Source organism: Vulpes vulpes, chromosome 5, assembly GCF_048418805.1.
Source record: "Vulpes vulpes isolate BD-2025 chromosome 5, VulVul3, whole genome shotgun sequence".
Lineage (NCBI taxonomy): Eukaryota > Metazoa > Chordata > Mammalia > Carnivora > Canidae > Vulpes > Vulpes vulpes.
In genome coordinates this window covers 77,620,664-77,638,592 of record NC_132784.1, presented here as the reverse complement: position 1 = coordinate 77,638,592, position 17,929 = coordinate 77,620,664, and the positions used below count along the sequence as shown (strand labels likewise).

The following is a 17,929-nucleotide window of genomic DNA, read 5'->3' as shown; positions in this document are numbered from 1 at the left end:
CAACCATCTCATTTCCAATGGTGTGTAGGTCACATTCGCAAGACCTAAGAGGTCGAAAATCCCTTCCCTTCTTTATTAACCTATGAGAACAGAGACTGAATCTATACTAGTGATGGCATCCTCTAGCCCCTACACTATGCTTTTAGATGCCTGTTTTACCTGTATGCCTAAGATAGGGTCCTTATGCCCACACAGCTGGTGTGGACCATCTCCCTGGCACATGCTCCTTAGTGATACTAATTAGGCAGGCACACCCACTTGCCTTGGCATGTTTTATAGATGACCCAAACTGCAAACACCAACATGTATAAGACATATGCTCTCCTCTTTGTGTAATTTCAGGCACCAAAATATGCCTACACATAGGGGTGTGTGCATACAGACACACGCGTATTCTTTTTTGCCTGGTAGAAATATGCTTCTGTGATGTTCCTTCTACTCCCACACATGCCCCTCCATGGTTGGCACATCTCCTAATTATTCCCATCTACTCCCTCCCCATAGACCTTTTGTGTGTATATTTTGGCACACATCCTCTGTTTCTGCCTAGTTCTTCTCTCTCTTTTTCTTTCCCTGCCTCCCCCCTCCTCTTCATAACTCCTTAGAGAATTTGTTAAACTATACACTCTTTATTATTAATGTACATTTATGAAAAATTCTTCACAGTTACAAAAGTGCATGGTTATAAAATCATCTCCATACAAAGGTTGGCATCTTCCCTTTCCCCATCCCTCCCTAACCCTCCCACCCACAGACATCAGCATTCCACAGGACAATAGCTTAGAAAAACTGAGAGCTCAGTGAATCCAGAGCTCTCCACCCAAAACTGTGGCAAAACATGGTGGTGATTTACATAGGACTTTGCAACTTGCCTCCTTCATCTCCCTTTTGCCTCCCCTGAGGTGGGTAGAGCAGACAAGATTCTCTAGCTTTGGGAAATTGTTCTTCTGAGAAATGGGCAAAGATGTCTCCTTATACTCTTCTAGAGCTGAAAAGGATGTCAGAGCAATATCCACAAAAACATCTATAAGGAAAATGGAGGCTATAGGTGTTTCCTGATGGTTGAAGAGAAATGCCTTTCTTGGGCTATTCAAACCATATGCCATCTTCCTTGAAAAGAGCTAGCAAACTCTATAGCAACTCTGGGGACCTATTTCTGCAGAATTTCCCAGTACTTCCTATTGGAATGGAGAAACAGGTGAGGATTTGTCTGTTGGTGACCGGAATCAACTGGTCCAGAGTGGTGTGGTACAGATTGGGGTCTTTGCTAAAGAACAATTTTCTTGGTGCACTATCATAGCACTGTTGGTTAGCTAAACTTTGATATCCTCTGGCCCAGCATAAAGGAAGCTTCTGTGATAAAGACAAATCTCTGAGAGATAGAGAATGGAGGGAAGCAGTCAGGCTGTTGCTAGGTTGCCTCAGCCACACATTTATCTCTTTTTATATTTTTCTGAGCAGTGATCCCTAACCCAATCCTAATGGGATTCCACTTAGTGTACCAAGTGATGCAATGAACAGATGGCTGAGTATACTGTGTCAGAGAATTGAACTCAAGTTCCAGAGAGGTTGGCCCCATATCGGTAGATACCCAACATTCATGGAACCTCATGAACAGACACATTGCCTCAGAGATGCCCCAATATTTACACGTTAACTAGTCTGAAAAAACTTATTCAAGGCTTGTAGGAATATCTTCATGGTTTCTTGGTCAGCAGGATTGTGTGAACATTTACAACTAGGGCAGTTATATTACCTCTAGAGAGGTGTGCTTCTAGAAGCTTGGTTCTGATAGCCTGCACAAGAGGGTGGTGGTGATGGGAGACATGGAATTCCTTGGCAGGTGAGAAGTTTTATTATTGTGCTTTAGCTAACTGGGGACCTTCTAGCTGCTGGAGAAGAATCTGTTCTTTAAATGTCATGTATCTTACTCAGAAAAATTTGCCATTAATGGGGACAAATAGTCTTATTAGAAAGGACATTTGAATTCAAGGGGGTATTAGGTGTCTTGTTTCATTCTAGTTCTATGCAAAAAGGTACATATCTTAAAATATATTAACTATATTTCAGTAAATAAGAGTCTCTAGGAGATTATAATAGATGTATATGGTGTCCCTCTATGGGAGGCTTAGCTATTTGTGTCGAGACTATTTCTAAAAGTTCCTCTCCAAATATATTAGGCTGTTAGCTTGACTGTTGAAGAGTAGCCTGGGTATAATGGAAGAGGACAGCAGGCACAGTTCTACTCCAGATGCCACAGGAGCAGGATCTTGCACAAATGTTATTAGTGAGATGTAGGGGATACAAATTTCAAGTACCCCAGGTCTAGCAAAGTTTCTAGGTGCTCGTTTGGTTGACTAGCTCAGGGAAGCATGAGTAAGGGAAGACTTCTTGGAAGTTGACATGCTTTTTTTCCTTTATTCTTCTCTCAGGAGGATGGGGTGATGCAACATTGTTGGAGCTGGGGGGCAATGTAGAAAGCCCCTGTTTTAATCTTTATCCTGGCCAACCTTACCAACATTTTGGACTGTGCCTTAATTTCTTCTCCTATCCTGCTGAGGTTCTCACCCCACAGTTCTCTTGCACCCTTTGTATCACTTGCAACACAACACAGCAGGGCTTGAGTAGGAGGGGTTAGCACAACTTCCTCTCTTGTTTCCCAAAGAATTTTTTTTTGTATGACTACCACCATGGCCACTAGTTCTAATGTGTTATTTACACTTTGCAAGGCAGATGACTCCTATTCAGGTGTTATTTGTGCTGCTTCTATGTTTCAGAGGCTGTGATTTGCTCTACTCTGAGCACATCGAAATCTGTGCAGCAGCTGGATTTTGCTGCATTTTATTTAGCTGATCTACTGGATGTTCATGGCTGCTGAATCCAAGAGCCCCACTACCCTGCCATCTTGGCCATTCTCTTCCCCAAGCACCTGGGAAAGCTGGAGAGAGAGCCAAGTTGAAGCTGAGTCTCAACTTTTCTGCTTTGGCAAGTCACACCTGCTCTTGAGTCTCTATTTTCCATTCTTCAGAATAGGAGTAATTATGTTTGGTTTGTCTCCCACTTAGGGTTGTGAAAAGTCAAGATGACGCTGAACAGCCTGTTAGGAGCTGTCCAGTGCTGAACAAATACAGGGAAGGATCTGAGGAAGCTGATGATGAAGATGGAGTTAACAGCAGCAATGATGATAATAGTGCTTTGCACATGAAGTTAACTTGATTTGTGATGACTGATTAGACACGATTTCCCTGAATGGAGCTGCCTATCACTTTCCTTCTAGAGTTTACCCAGATAGCCTTGGGTAAGATACTCAGCTCTCTACAATTAATTCAACTGTAAAATGGAAATAATAAAGACCACCAGGCAGTGTTGCTGTGAGAATTGAAATAGGAGAGTCAGTAGATTTAAAAGTGCCCAGAAGAGAGCCTAGCCATCATTGGGAGCACTTATTCATCAACACTACTTTAATTTGAACTTATATAACTTTAGAGGGAACTGTGGTGTTCTCCGGCTTGGATAGGGTAGAAAGAGCACAGACTTTATTTTGCTTGTTAAGCAACATGTGACTTTAAACTCTCTTTGAACCTTCATTCCCTCATCTATACAATGGGAACAACAACGCTTACCTCACAAGATTGATATGTGCATTAAAGAGAATTGCCTGTGGAGAGAGCATATCACAGTGTCTGACACTGGCAAGTGCTTGGTAATTAATAGCTCTCATACCCTGATGCTTAAATGGGTGAATTTCTTGGAAGAAAGAGAAAATCCTCCTATAGTCACAACTCTGGTGGCCTTTTCTTCCATCAGTCTTGGCTACTCTCATGCTACAGTGCACTTTCCTGGTGAGATCCTTTGGCATGAGCACCGTGGCAAGAACAGTCACAAAATTAGGAGTTCCAGGGTGCCAGGACTCTTGCTGCCCCATTGCTGGTCCTCCTGCTTCCCTCTTCTGAAGCCAAAGCTTGAGAGAGAGCAGGAGAAGATTAGATACCTCCACTTGGTACCTGGGACCTCACTGGTAGGCTGCAATTGATGGATGTAGTATGAGGGGCAGTCCTTAGGAGGTGGTCTTATCTGGTAACTTCTGGCAGGAGGAGGCCTCAGGGGCTGGCATGGAGGTGTTCTCTCCCTTTGGAGGCAGTGGTAAGCAACTCCAGGAGTTGAAAGATTCGGTGTCAGAGGGAAGTTTTGGTCCTGTGCCACACCTGCTCTATGTACTTAAGTTACAAGGATTAGTCTCCGTTCTCACACACCATGCATGATCTGGCCTCTGTCATTTGCTCATGTCCACCCTTCTTTATCTAGTTGACAAAGCAGACAATTTTTGATGACTCAGTTCACAAATTGCCTCCATTCTTGTAATTCTCTTGGACTTTCCTAGGCACAGTTGATGATCCCTCCTCTGGGCTTTCATAACTCCTCTGAGAGTGCTGACAAATTGTCTTAAAGGGAATAGTTTTTGAATCTCTCTCTTCCATTAGAGGTAAGAGCCTTGGGGGCAGGGACTAGGTCAGAGTCACCTGACATTTCCAGTTCTGGCACAGTGTCTGGCCCACAGTTGAAGCTCACACAAAGATAGTTTCCTGACCTTGTTTGGGTCATGACAGAGGTGGCCGGCACACCATGAGCCAGAGTGAGCAGTGTCTGGTGGTCAGCAGCAGTGGTGGCCAGCAGCATGGAGGGACACCAGGAGCCCACATCAAATCTCTTCCTCTTCACTGGCCTTGCTCCAACGGTGGCAGCAATTGGCTGTGATGCCGAGGAGGAAGTTGGTGGCCACGGAGGCAATGGAGACTACGAAGCCCACAAATGCAATGAAGAGGTAATCATCCAGGGTCAGGGTCAGGTGGCAGGCCTTGAAGCTCTCCTCAGTGAGTGAGAAGAGTGGGGCGCCCTCGACTTCAGGGGGGCCTCGGCACTCAGCTAGCTGAGAATCTGCAACACAGAACCCAGGAGTGGTGAGGGGCTGGAAGAGAGGAAGTGGAATGGATAGCTCCCTACCTCTCCCAAGAGAAGTTGATTTTTTTTTTTAAATTGAGTTTCTTCTATGTATCAAAAAATTTACTTACCTTATTTGCTCTCATCAATAGCCCTTGAATCAAGTATTTTTATACCTGCTTTTATAGTTGTGGACATCGATGCTCAGAGAGTTTAGTAACTTGCCTCTAGTCCAATTGTCACTACTGATGGTAGATCTGGAGCTTTCGTGGCACATTATGTTATCTTACAATAGTCTCCTAACTGTTTTCTAGCTTCTGCTTTTAAACCATCTTGATGCAGGTGGCTGAATATCTGAAGTCCTGTCATGTACTCTGAGCTTGAAACCCTCCCTTGACTTCTTACCTTCCCATGGAATGAAAGCCAAGGTCCTTACCATGTCCAAGGACTCTTCTCGTCTCTTTCCCTCTACTCCTTGTTCACTCTGCTTCAATCCACCCACCCTTTTTGATAATTCTTCCATCACCGTGAGCATGTCCCTTTTCAGGGTGGAGAGAAGGTGCCATTGTATTTGTCTCATTTATCTCCTGAATCATAGCACATCTCCATCTCTTGCTTCCTTGAGGACTCTGCTCAAATATCACCTTATTAATGGGGTCTTTCTAAATCATTCTATATAACATAATAATACCACACTACCTTTCTCTGGGTATTCTCTACTTCTCTACTCTGCTTAATTTTTCTCCATTATCTTGGGCACCTGGGTGGCTCACTGGTTGAGCATCTGCCTTTGGCTTGGGGCATGATCCCGGGGTCTTGGTATTGAGTCCCGCATTGGGCTTCCCACGGGGAGCCTGCTTTTCCCTCTGCCTATGTCTCTGCCTCCCTCTCTGTGTCTCTCATGAATAAATAATCTTTTTTAAAAAAGAATTTTTCTCCATCATATTTATCATGTCTCATAGTTTCTTTATTATCAGTCTCCTCTCCCTTAAATATAAGTTTTTCCCATGATGTCCCTAGTCTCTGAATAATTTCCTCTTTATGAAAGTGCTCAATGAGACTTTGTTAAATGAATGTGTGGATGGATGCTTCCAACTCTGAAGCATTGGGTCTTTCTATTATCCCATGTGGCTTTTCCAGGTATGTAGAGTATAGGGTTAGGAATATGGGCTCTGAAGATACTGTTCTGGGTTCAAATCCTCTTTCTACTTCACACTAGGTGTGTGATTGTGGATGAGTTACTTAACCTCTGTGTGTATTGCTTTCTTCATCTGTAAAATAGTGTCTATTTTATTGGGTTGTAGTGAGAACTCAATGAGTTAACATATGTAAATAATACATTCTTGCTGGATAATAAGTACTATGTAAGTGTGTGCTTTCATTATTATCCTAAGCTGGTCTCCCTGGACAGGTCAGTGAGGGTCCTGCCTTGGAGATGAGAGTGGTGTCAGGGAATAATTCTGCCAAAAAGTGCCAAGCACCAGCTTTTCAGCCGGCAGCCATTCCTTTGTTCAGTAGATAAATATTAATAAAGTTTTCACCTTGGGCAAGTCTTTTTTGACCTTTCTGGCTCTTGTGCTCTCCCTCCATAAGAAGGGGATCATTCAACCTAAATATCTAAGAGAGTCAATGTGAAGAAGTTTTCTAAATTAGGTGGTGCATAAATGCTATTTATTCATTCTATGGTTTTTGAGAGCAAAGAATAAGATGATTGATTTTAGTTGACCCCTTTGACAAGTGGATGAACTTCATTCTCCTCAGAAATGGGGAGTCGGTTTTAGGAAGAAGATGCAATCTCTCCAAACTCCAGATGGAGGGGTCCCTGTAGGCCACATGCACAGCACTCCAGACCCTGCTCAGGACAAGATCACGTCTGGAGTTGAGCATCAAGGGCTCTCCTCTTAGAACTGAAGATGCTGAACTCCAAAGTCTACTGTGTGCATGACTGAGGTGGTGGCAAGATAATGTGAAGCTGGGGAATGTGGGGGAACTGGTATGGACCCAGCAGAAGAGGCTCTGAGTGCAGCTGGCAGGATCCTGAATGAATTCAAAATCAGAGCCTAAGGGCTGCTGAAGCCCTCTAGTAGGTCAAGAGACCAGTCTTGAGGCTGAGTTATATCCCAAGGGCACTCTTATGTCCCTCTTTGTTGGGATTTGTCAAAAAAACATGGATAATAGTGGAAGAAAAAAAGGTGACAAAGGAAAAAGGATTGCCTAGTCTTACCCACACTGGCAAGTTCTTTCCATCCAAGAGGAAATATCCTGGAGAGTATGATGTGGTGAAAAGTACGTTCTGCAGAGAACAGGGAACCTATGTTTCTAGTTGTGGCCACTGGACAGTTACTTTCCCTCTTTGGAGCTCATCTGCACTGTCAAGAGGCTGCACAGATGGGATCTCGGACCCCTCTTCTGTTCTCTGGGAGGTTGTGCTTCTTCTGAAGGGCAGCGGGGGCCTCAGAGATCACAGAAAAGAGCGGGCCCCCTGGTGTGGTGGAGGCTGTGCTCCAGAGTACCCTCTTTGTCCTTAGTGCACAGGAGAGAGGAGAGAGTATGCAGCCTGCAAAGGGTGGGCAGGTGGGCAGATTGCTCCAAGCAGCCTCCCCCTCATGCCCCCTAGCATTGCCCCATCTCTGTCCCCAGCTATTTTGGTCCCAGAGAATTTCCTCCCACAGCTGTGTAGAAACAGTGGAATCGTGACCCACAGCCCCCCCAAACTATTTTGGTTCTGGGCTCCCCACTCAGTCCTCCTCCCCCTCCTACCTCATCCAGCATCGCTCTTTCTGAACACACTCTGAGCCAGGCTCTGGGAAAGCCCCTGAGATGGTCCTCCAATTATTTCCTGTTGTTCTGCTGCTGTGGGCTGGTGCCAAGGCTCAGTGGCCACGCAAGAGCTGATGGCTAGGCACAACAACTAAACATTGCCTGCCGCCAAGTGAGGCTAGAGCCCATCAGGCCTGTGTGATTCCAGGCTCCTTCAGTTTCCAGTGCGCCCTCAGTTGAGATTGGTTGGTCAAATTGCCACATCCATTGCCCAAACCTTGAGGAGCTCTGCTGAGCCCCTTTGGCCAGTCAGAACTCAGACCCTGCCTCCTTGTGTTAGCTTTGGACCTGACTCTTCAGGACATAGCCAGAAGGTGGCCAGACTGCCAGGGTTTGAATTCTGACTCCCACACTTAACAGCTGTGTTGCTTTGGGTAAGCTACTGAACCTCTCTGTGCCTTGGTTTCCTTCTCTATAGAGTAGGGGCTGTGTGTGTAGGTCTCATCATGGTTCTTATGAGGATGAGATGAGCTAAATAGGAAATATGCTTAGGATAAAGCATAATAGTAACTGGAAGATTGTCAGTACTAAAAGAGTATTAAGCATTTCTATTTCTTTGAGTTTTCCCAGCACTTACAACACTTAAAAAGCAGCCTGGCTGAGTAGAACAGAGCTTGGAAGTCAAATCAGCTTGGGTTTTATCCATGGCCCCGATACTCTCTAAATGAGTGACCCTGGGCAAGTCTTTTCATTGTTCTAGATTTCAGTTTCTTCACCTGCAAAATGGAGGTCATAGAAGTAGGGGTAAATAATGCGTGCTGAGCTCTTAGGTCCTGATGAAAGCTCAGGACCCACTGTCTATTACTAGCTAGTCTTGCTTACTATCTGTCTGCCTCATTAGGTCCTAAGCACCACAGAGGCAAGGGCGGGGTGTGTGTCATTCATGAATGGCCCCTGGCGCCCAGCATACACAGCAAGGGCTGCATGGATAAAGTGAGCGGGCCGGTGCACGCAGAGGCCAGCGCAGATCAGGGCACGTGCTGGTCCAAAGAGCTCGCAGTCCCTCCCTGTTTTTTGGAGCCTTTGCTTGCAGTGAGGCAAGCCCCCCTGTCCCCCGGGCTGCCCAGTTCCTGCCCACCTGCCTTACCCGCTGTGCAGCGCTGGATCCGGTTCCGCAGCCACTTCAGCAGCGGCTCCATAGTGCAGCCGCACACCCAGGGGTTGCCGCCGATCTGCAGGGTCACCAGGCCCGGCAGGCCCTCCAGGGCCTCGAGGCTGAGGAAGGCAAGGCCCCCGTAGCTGAGGTCCAGGTCTCGGAGCTGCACCAGGCCCTGGAAGGCCTGGGGGTGCACCCTGCGCAGCCATGGGTTGTGGCTCAGGTCGATGTGCACGAGGCCGTGAGCTTCCTGGAACATATCAGCTGGCACGTGGCTGAGGTTGTTGTAGCTCAGATCTAGGTGTGCCAAGCGCTTGGCGTGCAGGAAGAGGCCTGGGGGCAGCTCCATCAGGGAGTTGTTGCGCAGATCCAGCACCCGGAGCTCCATGTAGCACGTGAGGTAGCCGGGCGGCACGGCCGCGATGCGGTTATGGGCCAGGCTGAGGTTGCGGGTGTCCATCGGCAGGTCTGGGGGCACGGAGAACAGCCGTTGGCTGCTGCAGTCTACCACCTGGTTATGGCACGTACAGAGGACCGGGCAGCTGGTGCCGGCATCCGAGTGCATCACCCCGGCTGCCAAGAGGAGGGAGACCAGCAGCACGGCCGGGTGGGGGGGCCCAGGCCAGGGCAGCTGGGACCAGGTGTCACCCATCTCAGGCAGCTGGCAACAGCAGTGCTGTAGGGAACCCACTGGGGCTGAGGCCGTGTCCATGAAGCAAGAGTCAGTGCCTCCGAACGACAGCTACATCAGGGCCAGAGTCCTGGAAGGTGGGGCTTCTGGGCACGTGGTATCATGGCTCAAGCCTTTGCCCAGAGCCTCTAAGCACCAGAGGGCTCCCTAGGTGAGATCCACAGGGAGTACCCTTTGGAGCCCAGGGGCCAATCAATCCAGCTGAGGTCCCTCAGGATCTGAGAAGATGATCAAGACTTGGGAGAGGAAGGAGCTGAGGATGGGGCTGGACCTGCTGCTAGCAGGTCGTGGATGTGGAAGGGTCCTTGTAGATCTGTGTTCCTCTCACCCATGACTGCTGGGTGCTTCCTCTCTGTATTATGTTGGAGAGGTGGTGCTGGTGGGTGGGGGGAAGGACATGAAAGGTGTCTGTTGAAGGTCCTGGGGCATCGAAAAACCCTGAGCCCTGTCTCACGTCTGGGACCAACTAGGAGGCCAAGTCTCCAGCATGGGAAGTCTCAGAAGCCATTCTTTCTGGTAGCCTACGGGACTCGAGTCCAAGGGGGTCCTGGGGCGGGTGTTTTGGGAAGGGAGCCCGGCGGGGGGTGGGTCCCCATGGGCCTCCTGAAAGCCCGAGTCCTCAGCCTCAGCATCTACTGAAATCCCCAAGGAGGCTCTTCTTTTCCCAGGTTGGGGAGGACCCGAGTGACACCCGCTGTCGGCTGCCAAGTCTGGAAAGAGCCATATGTCCTGGTGGTGCAGGAGGCGGGCAGCTAGGACAGCTTTGGCGACTTGTCCTGAGCCGGGGCCGCTCTCCCCGCCTGGCTCTGTGTTCAGCAGGCCGGGACAGAATTTCCTCTGTCAACAAGGAAAGCACTCAGGCAGAGACTGCTCAGCACCCCCCCGCCCCCCGCCCTCTCCTCCCTGCAGCCCCCCTTGGTTCCCTGTCCCTGCGTCTTCCCTGCTTCTAAAGGAGTCCTCTGCATACTGTGGGTCAGGTGCTGCGGGCAGGGTCGGAGAGACCCCACCCTCCCGTGTGGTCGCCTGTCCTCCTCGGGGGTTCTGTCCCTGGGGGAGATGTGTTTGCTTCTCCTCCTAGCCTTGCCCCTCAGCATCAAACACCCCACCCTTGAACAACTCTAAGAAAATATGCACAGGCACACTCATCTGGTCGTTTGCATAGCCCTTTCAGACGTGGTTAGCACTCCGCTCTCCCTCCCTCGCCCTCTCCCTCATCTCTCTCTCTCTCTCTCTCTCTCTCTCTCCTCTCTCCCTTTCTCTCTCTCTCTCTCTCTCACACACACACACCCACATGCACACATTGTTCTCCTGTGATCCCCCCACATTTTGCCCTGCTCTGTGCTCACACCTCCCAGTTTTCTGCCCAGCTGCCTTCTGTACACGCACTCCTGCAGAGCCCCCTGTTCAGACTGCCCCCCCATTTTTCACCCCCATGCATACCCCTAATGCTAGTGCCCCTTCTACAAGCACCCCACTCTGCCCCCCACTGTGAGCCCACGCCCACATTCGGTCAGGCAGAGAGACAGCATGATGACACACCCGGTGTCTCAGCCCCGCCGTCCACCCGCATCCCTGGTGGCCCCCGCAGCCTGCATCCTCCGTGGCCCCTGGCTGTCCTCACTTGTCCTCCCTCACCCCTTCAATCTGGCACTGCCTCCCTTCCGAGCACTTCCAGCCTCAATCCCGCCCACTGGGAAATCACCCAGTTCCTTTATCCAGACCCATTTTTCTGAACCCCAAGGTCTCGCCTTCCATTCCCAGAGGCCCTCAGGGGCCCACTTACTCTGTTCCAAGGACACAGCCATCAATCTGCGGCAGACACGGGTCTCCCTCCCTCATCCTGGAATCCCGCTCGCTGCTTCAGGAGAACAGATTGCCTCCCCGGCACGTCCCCTCCCCCGGCCTCTCCTCCTCCATGGCTCCTGGATCCCGGGGCAGCATCCTCTGTGGTTTCCCGTCCTGTGCTCCCGGTGCCTGGCCGTTCCCCTTCTTTTACTCAAAAAGGGGAATCAGAGAGAGGATGCTTAGAAGAAAGTTCACAGAATCCGAATGCTTCTTCCCGAAACTCAGCTGGTGCTGAGGCTGCTGGGGTATGTGGCTTCCGCCAGGTCTTCCCCTCCCTCCGCCTTCCTTTCCTCTCTCCCCCTCCTCTCTCCCTTTTTCGCTCCCTTTTTTTCCTCGAGGGCCAGGTACTGACGTTTCACTGTCTCTTAGCAACTGCCTCCACATCTCTGAGCAACAGGAGAGCTGGCTATGGACCCCACTAAGATGAGAGAGACTGGAACGAAGCAGTCGCAGAATCCACAACCACCTGAGGGGTCCTAGTGATAGGGCAAGGCGGGCAGGGGGGGAGGGGGCAGGGGGCAGGGCAAGGGGAAGGCAGAGAGGCAGGCAGGCGTAGAGCGCAAGAAGGCCCAGTGGGAGAGGTTGGAGTGGGGGTAAAGTAAGGATCTGGAACCTGAGATGGAGGAGGGCCCAGAAGGGAAAATAGAGATAGGTTGGAAAAGGGAAAGGAATTTCTTGAGGGCAGGGGGAGAAATTGGGGAAGGTGATGAAGACATGAATAAGAATGGAAGGAAAGAGGAGAAGTGCATGTGACAAGCTTGCTCACTTGACGGGATATATCTCTTCAGTCCATATGTAGCACCTGCTTCCCTGGGTCTGAATATAGTTTGGTCCCCAGGTACCAGGTGGCTGGACTGGCTCAGGGCTTGTCCAGGGACAATTATAGAAGGTTAGACCTTTTCTGTATTCCTTAATTGTTCCTAAGTCCTGACCTCACAAGCTCGGAGAGTTTTGGGACATAAAGAGCCAAGTGACAGGTCCAGGCAGGGTACCTGGGGCTACAGACACACTCAGGTCTATTTTTAGGAGGATGGAAGCTTCCAGAATACCTCATAGTCTTGATCTCTTTCTCCAGGTCCCAAGGATTCTGTCTGCTATCCCATTTCCATTTTTTCAAGCTCCATATACCTCCCCCCACAGACTGACCTCACATGAAGGTAAAGTCTTTGCAACATCTCTTTTCTTGATGACCCATTGAACAAATTTCTAGCCACGCTGCATTTGAAAAACCAGCTTGACCAGTTGCTTTGGTCAAAGAGCTGGCTCATTTCTTTATTTTAATAATTGTTTATTGAGCACTCACTGCGAGCCACGTGCTTAGCTATAAGATGGGCATATTGTTGCCAGTAGGATGGATGAAGACTTTGTCCTTACAGGGGTCACCTTAGTCCTATATGTTCACTTAGTTGATCTAGGGCCTCTTCTTAAGTCTTTGGGGAAAAACCAAAATCAAAGAGCAGAAAACACATGTTAAATTGTACAGATTCTAGGCATGTACAAAGTCCTCAAAATCATTGTCTTCTCTAACACAATTCTTTTTCCTTTATGGTCTTAGAAGTTCTGCTGCTGAGCATTGTCTTCATATTATATTCATTTGGAATCTTTCATGTTCTACAGTGTCTAGTGCAGGGTAACACAGTACCTACTTCACTAATATTGATATATCGAATTGGTTGAGGTAAATATGATTTGTATCCCCCCCTCCCTGACAAAAGGGAATGATTCTTAAACTCATTTAAGAGCTTAGAAAAAGAATGTTAATCTTAATGCACAAAACAGAGCAACCCATGGAGACAAGTAATCCATTATAAACAAGGACTGTTGGCCTCAGTAGAGCAAAGCTAACATGATACTTTACTAACATTAACTGCAAAATGATAGAAAACAGAATTATTTCAATAGAGACTAAGAAAGATGGTCAGAACATTTCAATATTTAGTGTTGACTAAAGGCACATTAACATACAAGTGACAAATAATGGAAGTTTTCTTCCTTTACATAGCATGAAATTTATGTTTACAGTAAGACCAATAATATTAGTAAAGGAAACTACCTGTGAGAGTTTCCTTAAAAAATAGGATCTAGACAAGAATGCCTTGTCATCCTTGAAAACAGTTTTCTGGCTTTTACAGTTGGGATAATGATGATGTTTAACTCATGGAGTTATTATATGCCATATGAGTCGTTATTAATAAAGTACTTAGAATAGACACAGTGAGCACTACAGATGTGTTTGTTAAGTGAACAAATATAATACAAGGCAGAGTGTAAAATTACTGAAATCTTTATGCAGAAGGGAAAACCAATTGCCTGAAAGTGAGAGAAGAAAGGAAAATATCCTATTTGCACATGACTTCAATGTATTCTGGTGCAGGATAAGCCTCAAAACCTTCAGAAAACCCCCACTGACCATTGCATATAAGGCCATTGTATAAGATGTCTTCCCTAAAAAAACAAAACAAAACAAAACAAAACCAAAAAATAAAACAAGAAAGTGAGGATAAGTGTGACCCACCAAGGCAAGGGACTAGGGAAAGGTGAAGGATGGATGATATTCAGCATTGCTCTTATGCAGTGTTCCTGGCCACTTCCTTTAGCAAAATGACTTTCTCCTATGTAGCACACTTGCAGCAGGTGTGATTCAATTTTGAGCCCCAGTAAAACGATTATTACATACCATGGCCTTTTGTGTTCTCTTGTGAGCTATTGAAACTGTGACTATTCAATCATGAATGTCAAAGATTTACTCTACTGGGAAAATACACAGAAATTAATCTTAGAGTTGTAGATACAAATGAATTGAAAAAATCATTTTCCTTATTATAACTTCTTGACATACATGGCAAACGAGTTGAGATAATGACAGAAAACCTTTAAATACATGAGAATAAATGTTCAGGGACAATTATGAAGCCTCAGTAGACTGAAGATACAGGAAGAAATGGAAAGTTAATCTCTCTAGTTGCTGAGAAAGCTTAAAAATAGAAAAGATGACTTTGAATTTTATAGTATAATAATTTAGTGAGGTATTTAGCAGAATCTGGTGAACTGGTGATGAAGCCATTTGGGAAAAAGTGGACAAGGATGCACAGATGATGTTAATGAAGATGATGATAATGACGGGGAAATGCTGAGTAGTAGTGGTGGTAGAATTTCCTAACTAAAAGATTAAAACACATATTGCAAACTGGAAATCAGCCAATGGCATTACCTAGTGTTTGTGCTTTGGAAATCACCATGGGATGCACCATGCTTTGAGGAAGTGATTCTCACCATCAGAATAGAGAAAATGAAAAATGGGAAATGAAACCAGTGTTGAAAGTCATCTCCAAGCAAGAAATGTTACTGAGACATTGGCATCATACCTCATTTTTATGCATTGAAGACATTCCAAATGGTCCAAAGAATTAAAGAGAGAAACAAATAATAACAAAATGACTATCAGGGAGTGAACAGAATAACACATTTGTCCCAATCATGGAAAGAAGATGTTTTGTCTATCTGTGTGTCAAGGAAATAAGGAGAATGTCATTTGCAACAAGAAGGCTTTTGACAAACATGCAACATTGAAGTCATAAGTTTTCCTTGAGCAAAAAAAATAACAAAACCAAATTACAGAGAAAGGAAAGAAACTCAGTGGAGAAACAGATTTTAGACATAAGTGATTTGAAATAATCTGTGCAAAATATGTTAAGAAATGCTTACAGATATCATTTTATTTATTTTATTTTTTAATTTTTAAAAGATTTATTTATTTTAGAGAGAGCACTAGCAGGGGGAGGGGCAGAGGGAGAGGGAAAGAGAATCTCAAGCAGACTCTCCACTGAGTCTGGAGGCTGAGGGGAGTATGTGGCGGGGTGCTCCATCTCACAACCCTGAGATCGTTACCTGGGCCGAAATCAAGAGTCAGTGCTTTACTCATTGAGCCATCCAGGGTCCCTCCGATATCATTTTAAAATTGATAGAATAATAAATTCCTCTAATGCAAATATAGAAAATAAAGTGTTATATAGGTTAATTGTATTTCAATGAAAACAAAATAAAACAAAACCCCAAACACCATGGTAGACAATATCCTAAAATGGCCCTTGTGGTATGTTGAATAAGGCCCCCCAAGGTGTTTTTATTCTAATCTCTGAAACCTGTAAGTATGTCACCTTTTATAGCAAAAAGAACTTTGTAGATGTGATTAAATTAAGGACATTGAGATGAGATCAGCCAGGTGGGTCTAATGTAATAATAAGGATCCCTCAAAGGGAATGAGAGGTAAGAGAGTTAGAAAAGGAGATGATGGTGGAGGCAGAGGTTGGAGATGCTACTTGCTGACCCTGGAGATAAGGAAGGGGCTGGGAGTCAAAGAATGAAGCCTCTAGAAGCTACAAAAAGCAAGGAAATAGATTCTCTCCTGGAGACTCCAAAGGAATATAGCCCTGGTGACCCATGTTAGGCTTGTGACATCTAGAACCATAAGATAATACAGTTCTTTTAAGCTGCTAAATTTGTGGTAATTTGTTACAGCAAGGGGTAACTAAAATAGTCCTCAAGATTTCCAACTCATGTACTCCCTGGTCCTTGAGTTTCACCCAAATCTGTGAGTATGATGGGATATCACTCCCATGATTTATCCCAATTGTAAGTTGCCTTTGTGTTAAACAAAAGGGAGATTACCCAGGTTGGTGTTTCCTACAGGTGAACCCTTAAAATGGATACTGTCCATTGCCAGCTCTGAGAATGGGGTGGGGAGACATGTGGAAAGGTGCTGAGAGCTTTCTGGTTGCTGAGACTGACCTCTGGGCGACAGCCAGCAAGGAATCTGCAAGGACTTGGATCTGCCAATGAGTTTAGAAGATGGCCTAGAGATCCAGATGACAATGTAGCTGGCCAACGTGTGGACTTCATTCAGCCTCATGAAACACCCTGGGTAGACAGCCGAGCCATGCTGTGCCAGGACTGTGCCAGGACTATAGAGCCATAAGCTCGTGCTCGAGTGTTGTTCTAAGCCAATCAGTTTGTGGCAATTTGTTATGCAGTAATTGAAAACTGATATAAACGTCATGTGGAAAAATGCTTGATTTGACTAGAGAGTAAGTGCAGAACAATGAAAAGCATTTTGTGATAATAGTTAAAGCAGTAATGATAAGGGCACCTGGGTGACTCAGTTGGTAAAGCATTTGTACTCTTGATTTTGGCTCAGGTCATGATCCCAAGGTGGTGAGAGGGGGCCCTGCTATCGGGCTCTGCGCTGTGCATGGAGACTGCTTGAGATTCTCTCTTTCCCTCTCCCTCTGCCCCTCCCCTTCAATAAAAAAAAAAAAATCCAGCAACAATAACAAAAAACATCTGTGAAATTCCATGTGCTGGAGGAGACAGCTATGTGTACGTATTGTGCATTGTGGCACCTGGAGGGGTACTGGTGCTGCCCGGGAAGCACGTGGAATCACGTTAACTCAAAGCAGAGCAACATTCAACTCATAGTTAATTGCTAACTCATAACTCATACTGCGGCACTCATTAGCTGTGTCACTCATCCTCGCTGTGCTCGGTTTCCTCATCTCTGGAATGGGCGTGGTTTCAGTATGTACCTCGCAGGGCTGCCAGGAGGTTTGAAAGACGCAACACAGGAAGAACCTGGCACAGTTCCTGGTCCTTTCTAGAAGCTCTATGGGTAACACATTACTATTATTATTTGTTTTATTATATAAAAGTGAATTGAATGCCTTTTTTTCAGTCTTTAAAATGTCTTGATTCAACTTGGAAGGCATTATGATGTGGTGGAGGCCTGTGTAACACAGTGGGTACAGCAAGGACTATGGGGCAACAACAACAACAATGGCAACAACAACAACACCTGACTGGGGGGAATTAGTAAAATGAAATGACCTATGTAAAATAGGTCGTTGTACCTGGCATACTGACAACTCTCAACAAAATTTCACTGCTATTATTGCCATTATTTCTGGAAGAAATTGGTGGAGATGAGTATGGAACCACACCTCCAAACACTGCACTTGTTTTTGGGCAGTAACCCCAGCCCATCCTTTTTTACTTGGGGCCAGCTTGCACTTGCTTTCTACTCTTTGGTTCCTGGATGCCTGGATTGGTGCTTGGGCTCTTTCCATGTTTGCTACCTTCTGCCTTGGTGATTCCCCATATTCTCCTTTTGGAGTTGGATGTTACCATCCTGCCTCATTCCTAAACAGTTCAGAGCAGTGTGTGTGTGTGTGTGTGTGTGTGTGTGTGTGTGTATGAGCACACTCCTGTGCATGCATGCACGTGTGCAGCTCATGTGTGCATGCATGTGTGCACGGGTGTGCACACCTTGCTGTGTGTAGAGGAACTGAGAAGGTGGATACAGATTTTCTGCAGGCACAAGTAGTAAAATCTCGTAATTGCATATATCAAGATGAGGCGCACTCACATGTGATGTGGCTGGTCTTGGCTCCTGCTCTCTGCCCCTCACTTCCATCCCCTAGCCTTGGGGAGAAGGAAATGTGGAAAGGAGGCCAGGGCTGATGGGAAATGAGGGGTCAGTGGAGGTA

General features: G+C 46.5%; 1 protein-coding gene and 1 long non-coding RNA gene across 2 annotated transcripts in view; one reads left to right on the top strand and one right to left on the bottom strand.

Moving 5' to 3' along the window:
* Window positions 1-609: 609 nt before the first annotated feature.
* LRRC55 (leucine rich repeat containing 55) lies at window positions 610-11,753 on the bottom strand. The gene is made up of 3 exons (XM_026012847.2): window positions 11,329-11,753; window positions 8,846-10,382; window positions 610-4,935 (listed from the first exon to the last, which is right to left on the bottom strand). Exons 2-3 carry the CDS (start codon window positions 9,564-9,566, stop codon window positions 4,700-4,702), a joined length of 957 nt encoding a protein of 318 aa, XP_025868632.1. The 5' UTR covers window positions 9,567-10,382; window positions 11,329-11,753; the 3' UTR covers window positions 610-4,699.
* The window catches only part of LOC140599051 (uncharacterized), a 76,158-nt gene continuing 69,791 nt past the window's right edge, over window positions 11,563-17,929 (top strand). Inside the window, exons 1-2 of the long non-coding RNA XR_012001722.1 lie at window positions 11,563-11,635; window positions 12,466-12,547. This is a non-coding gene — a long non-coding RNA (uncharacterized lncRNA). The remainder of the gene's footprint in view (window positions 11,636-12,465; window positions 12,548-17,929) is intronic.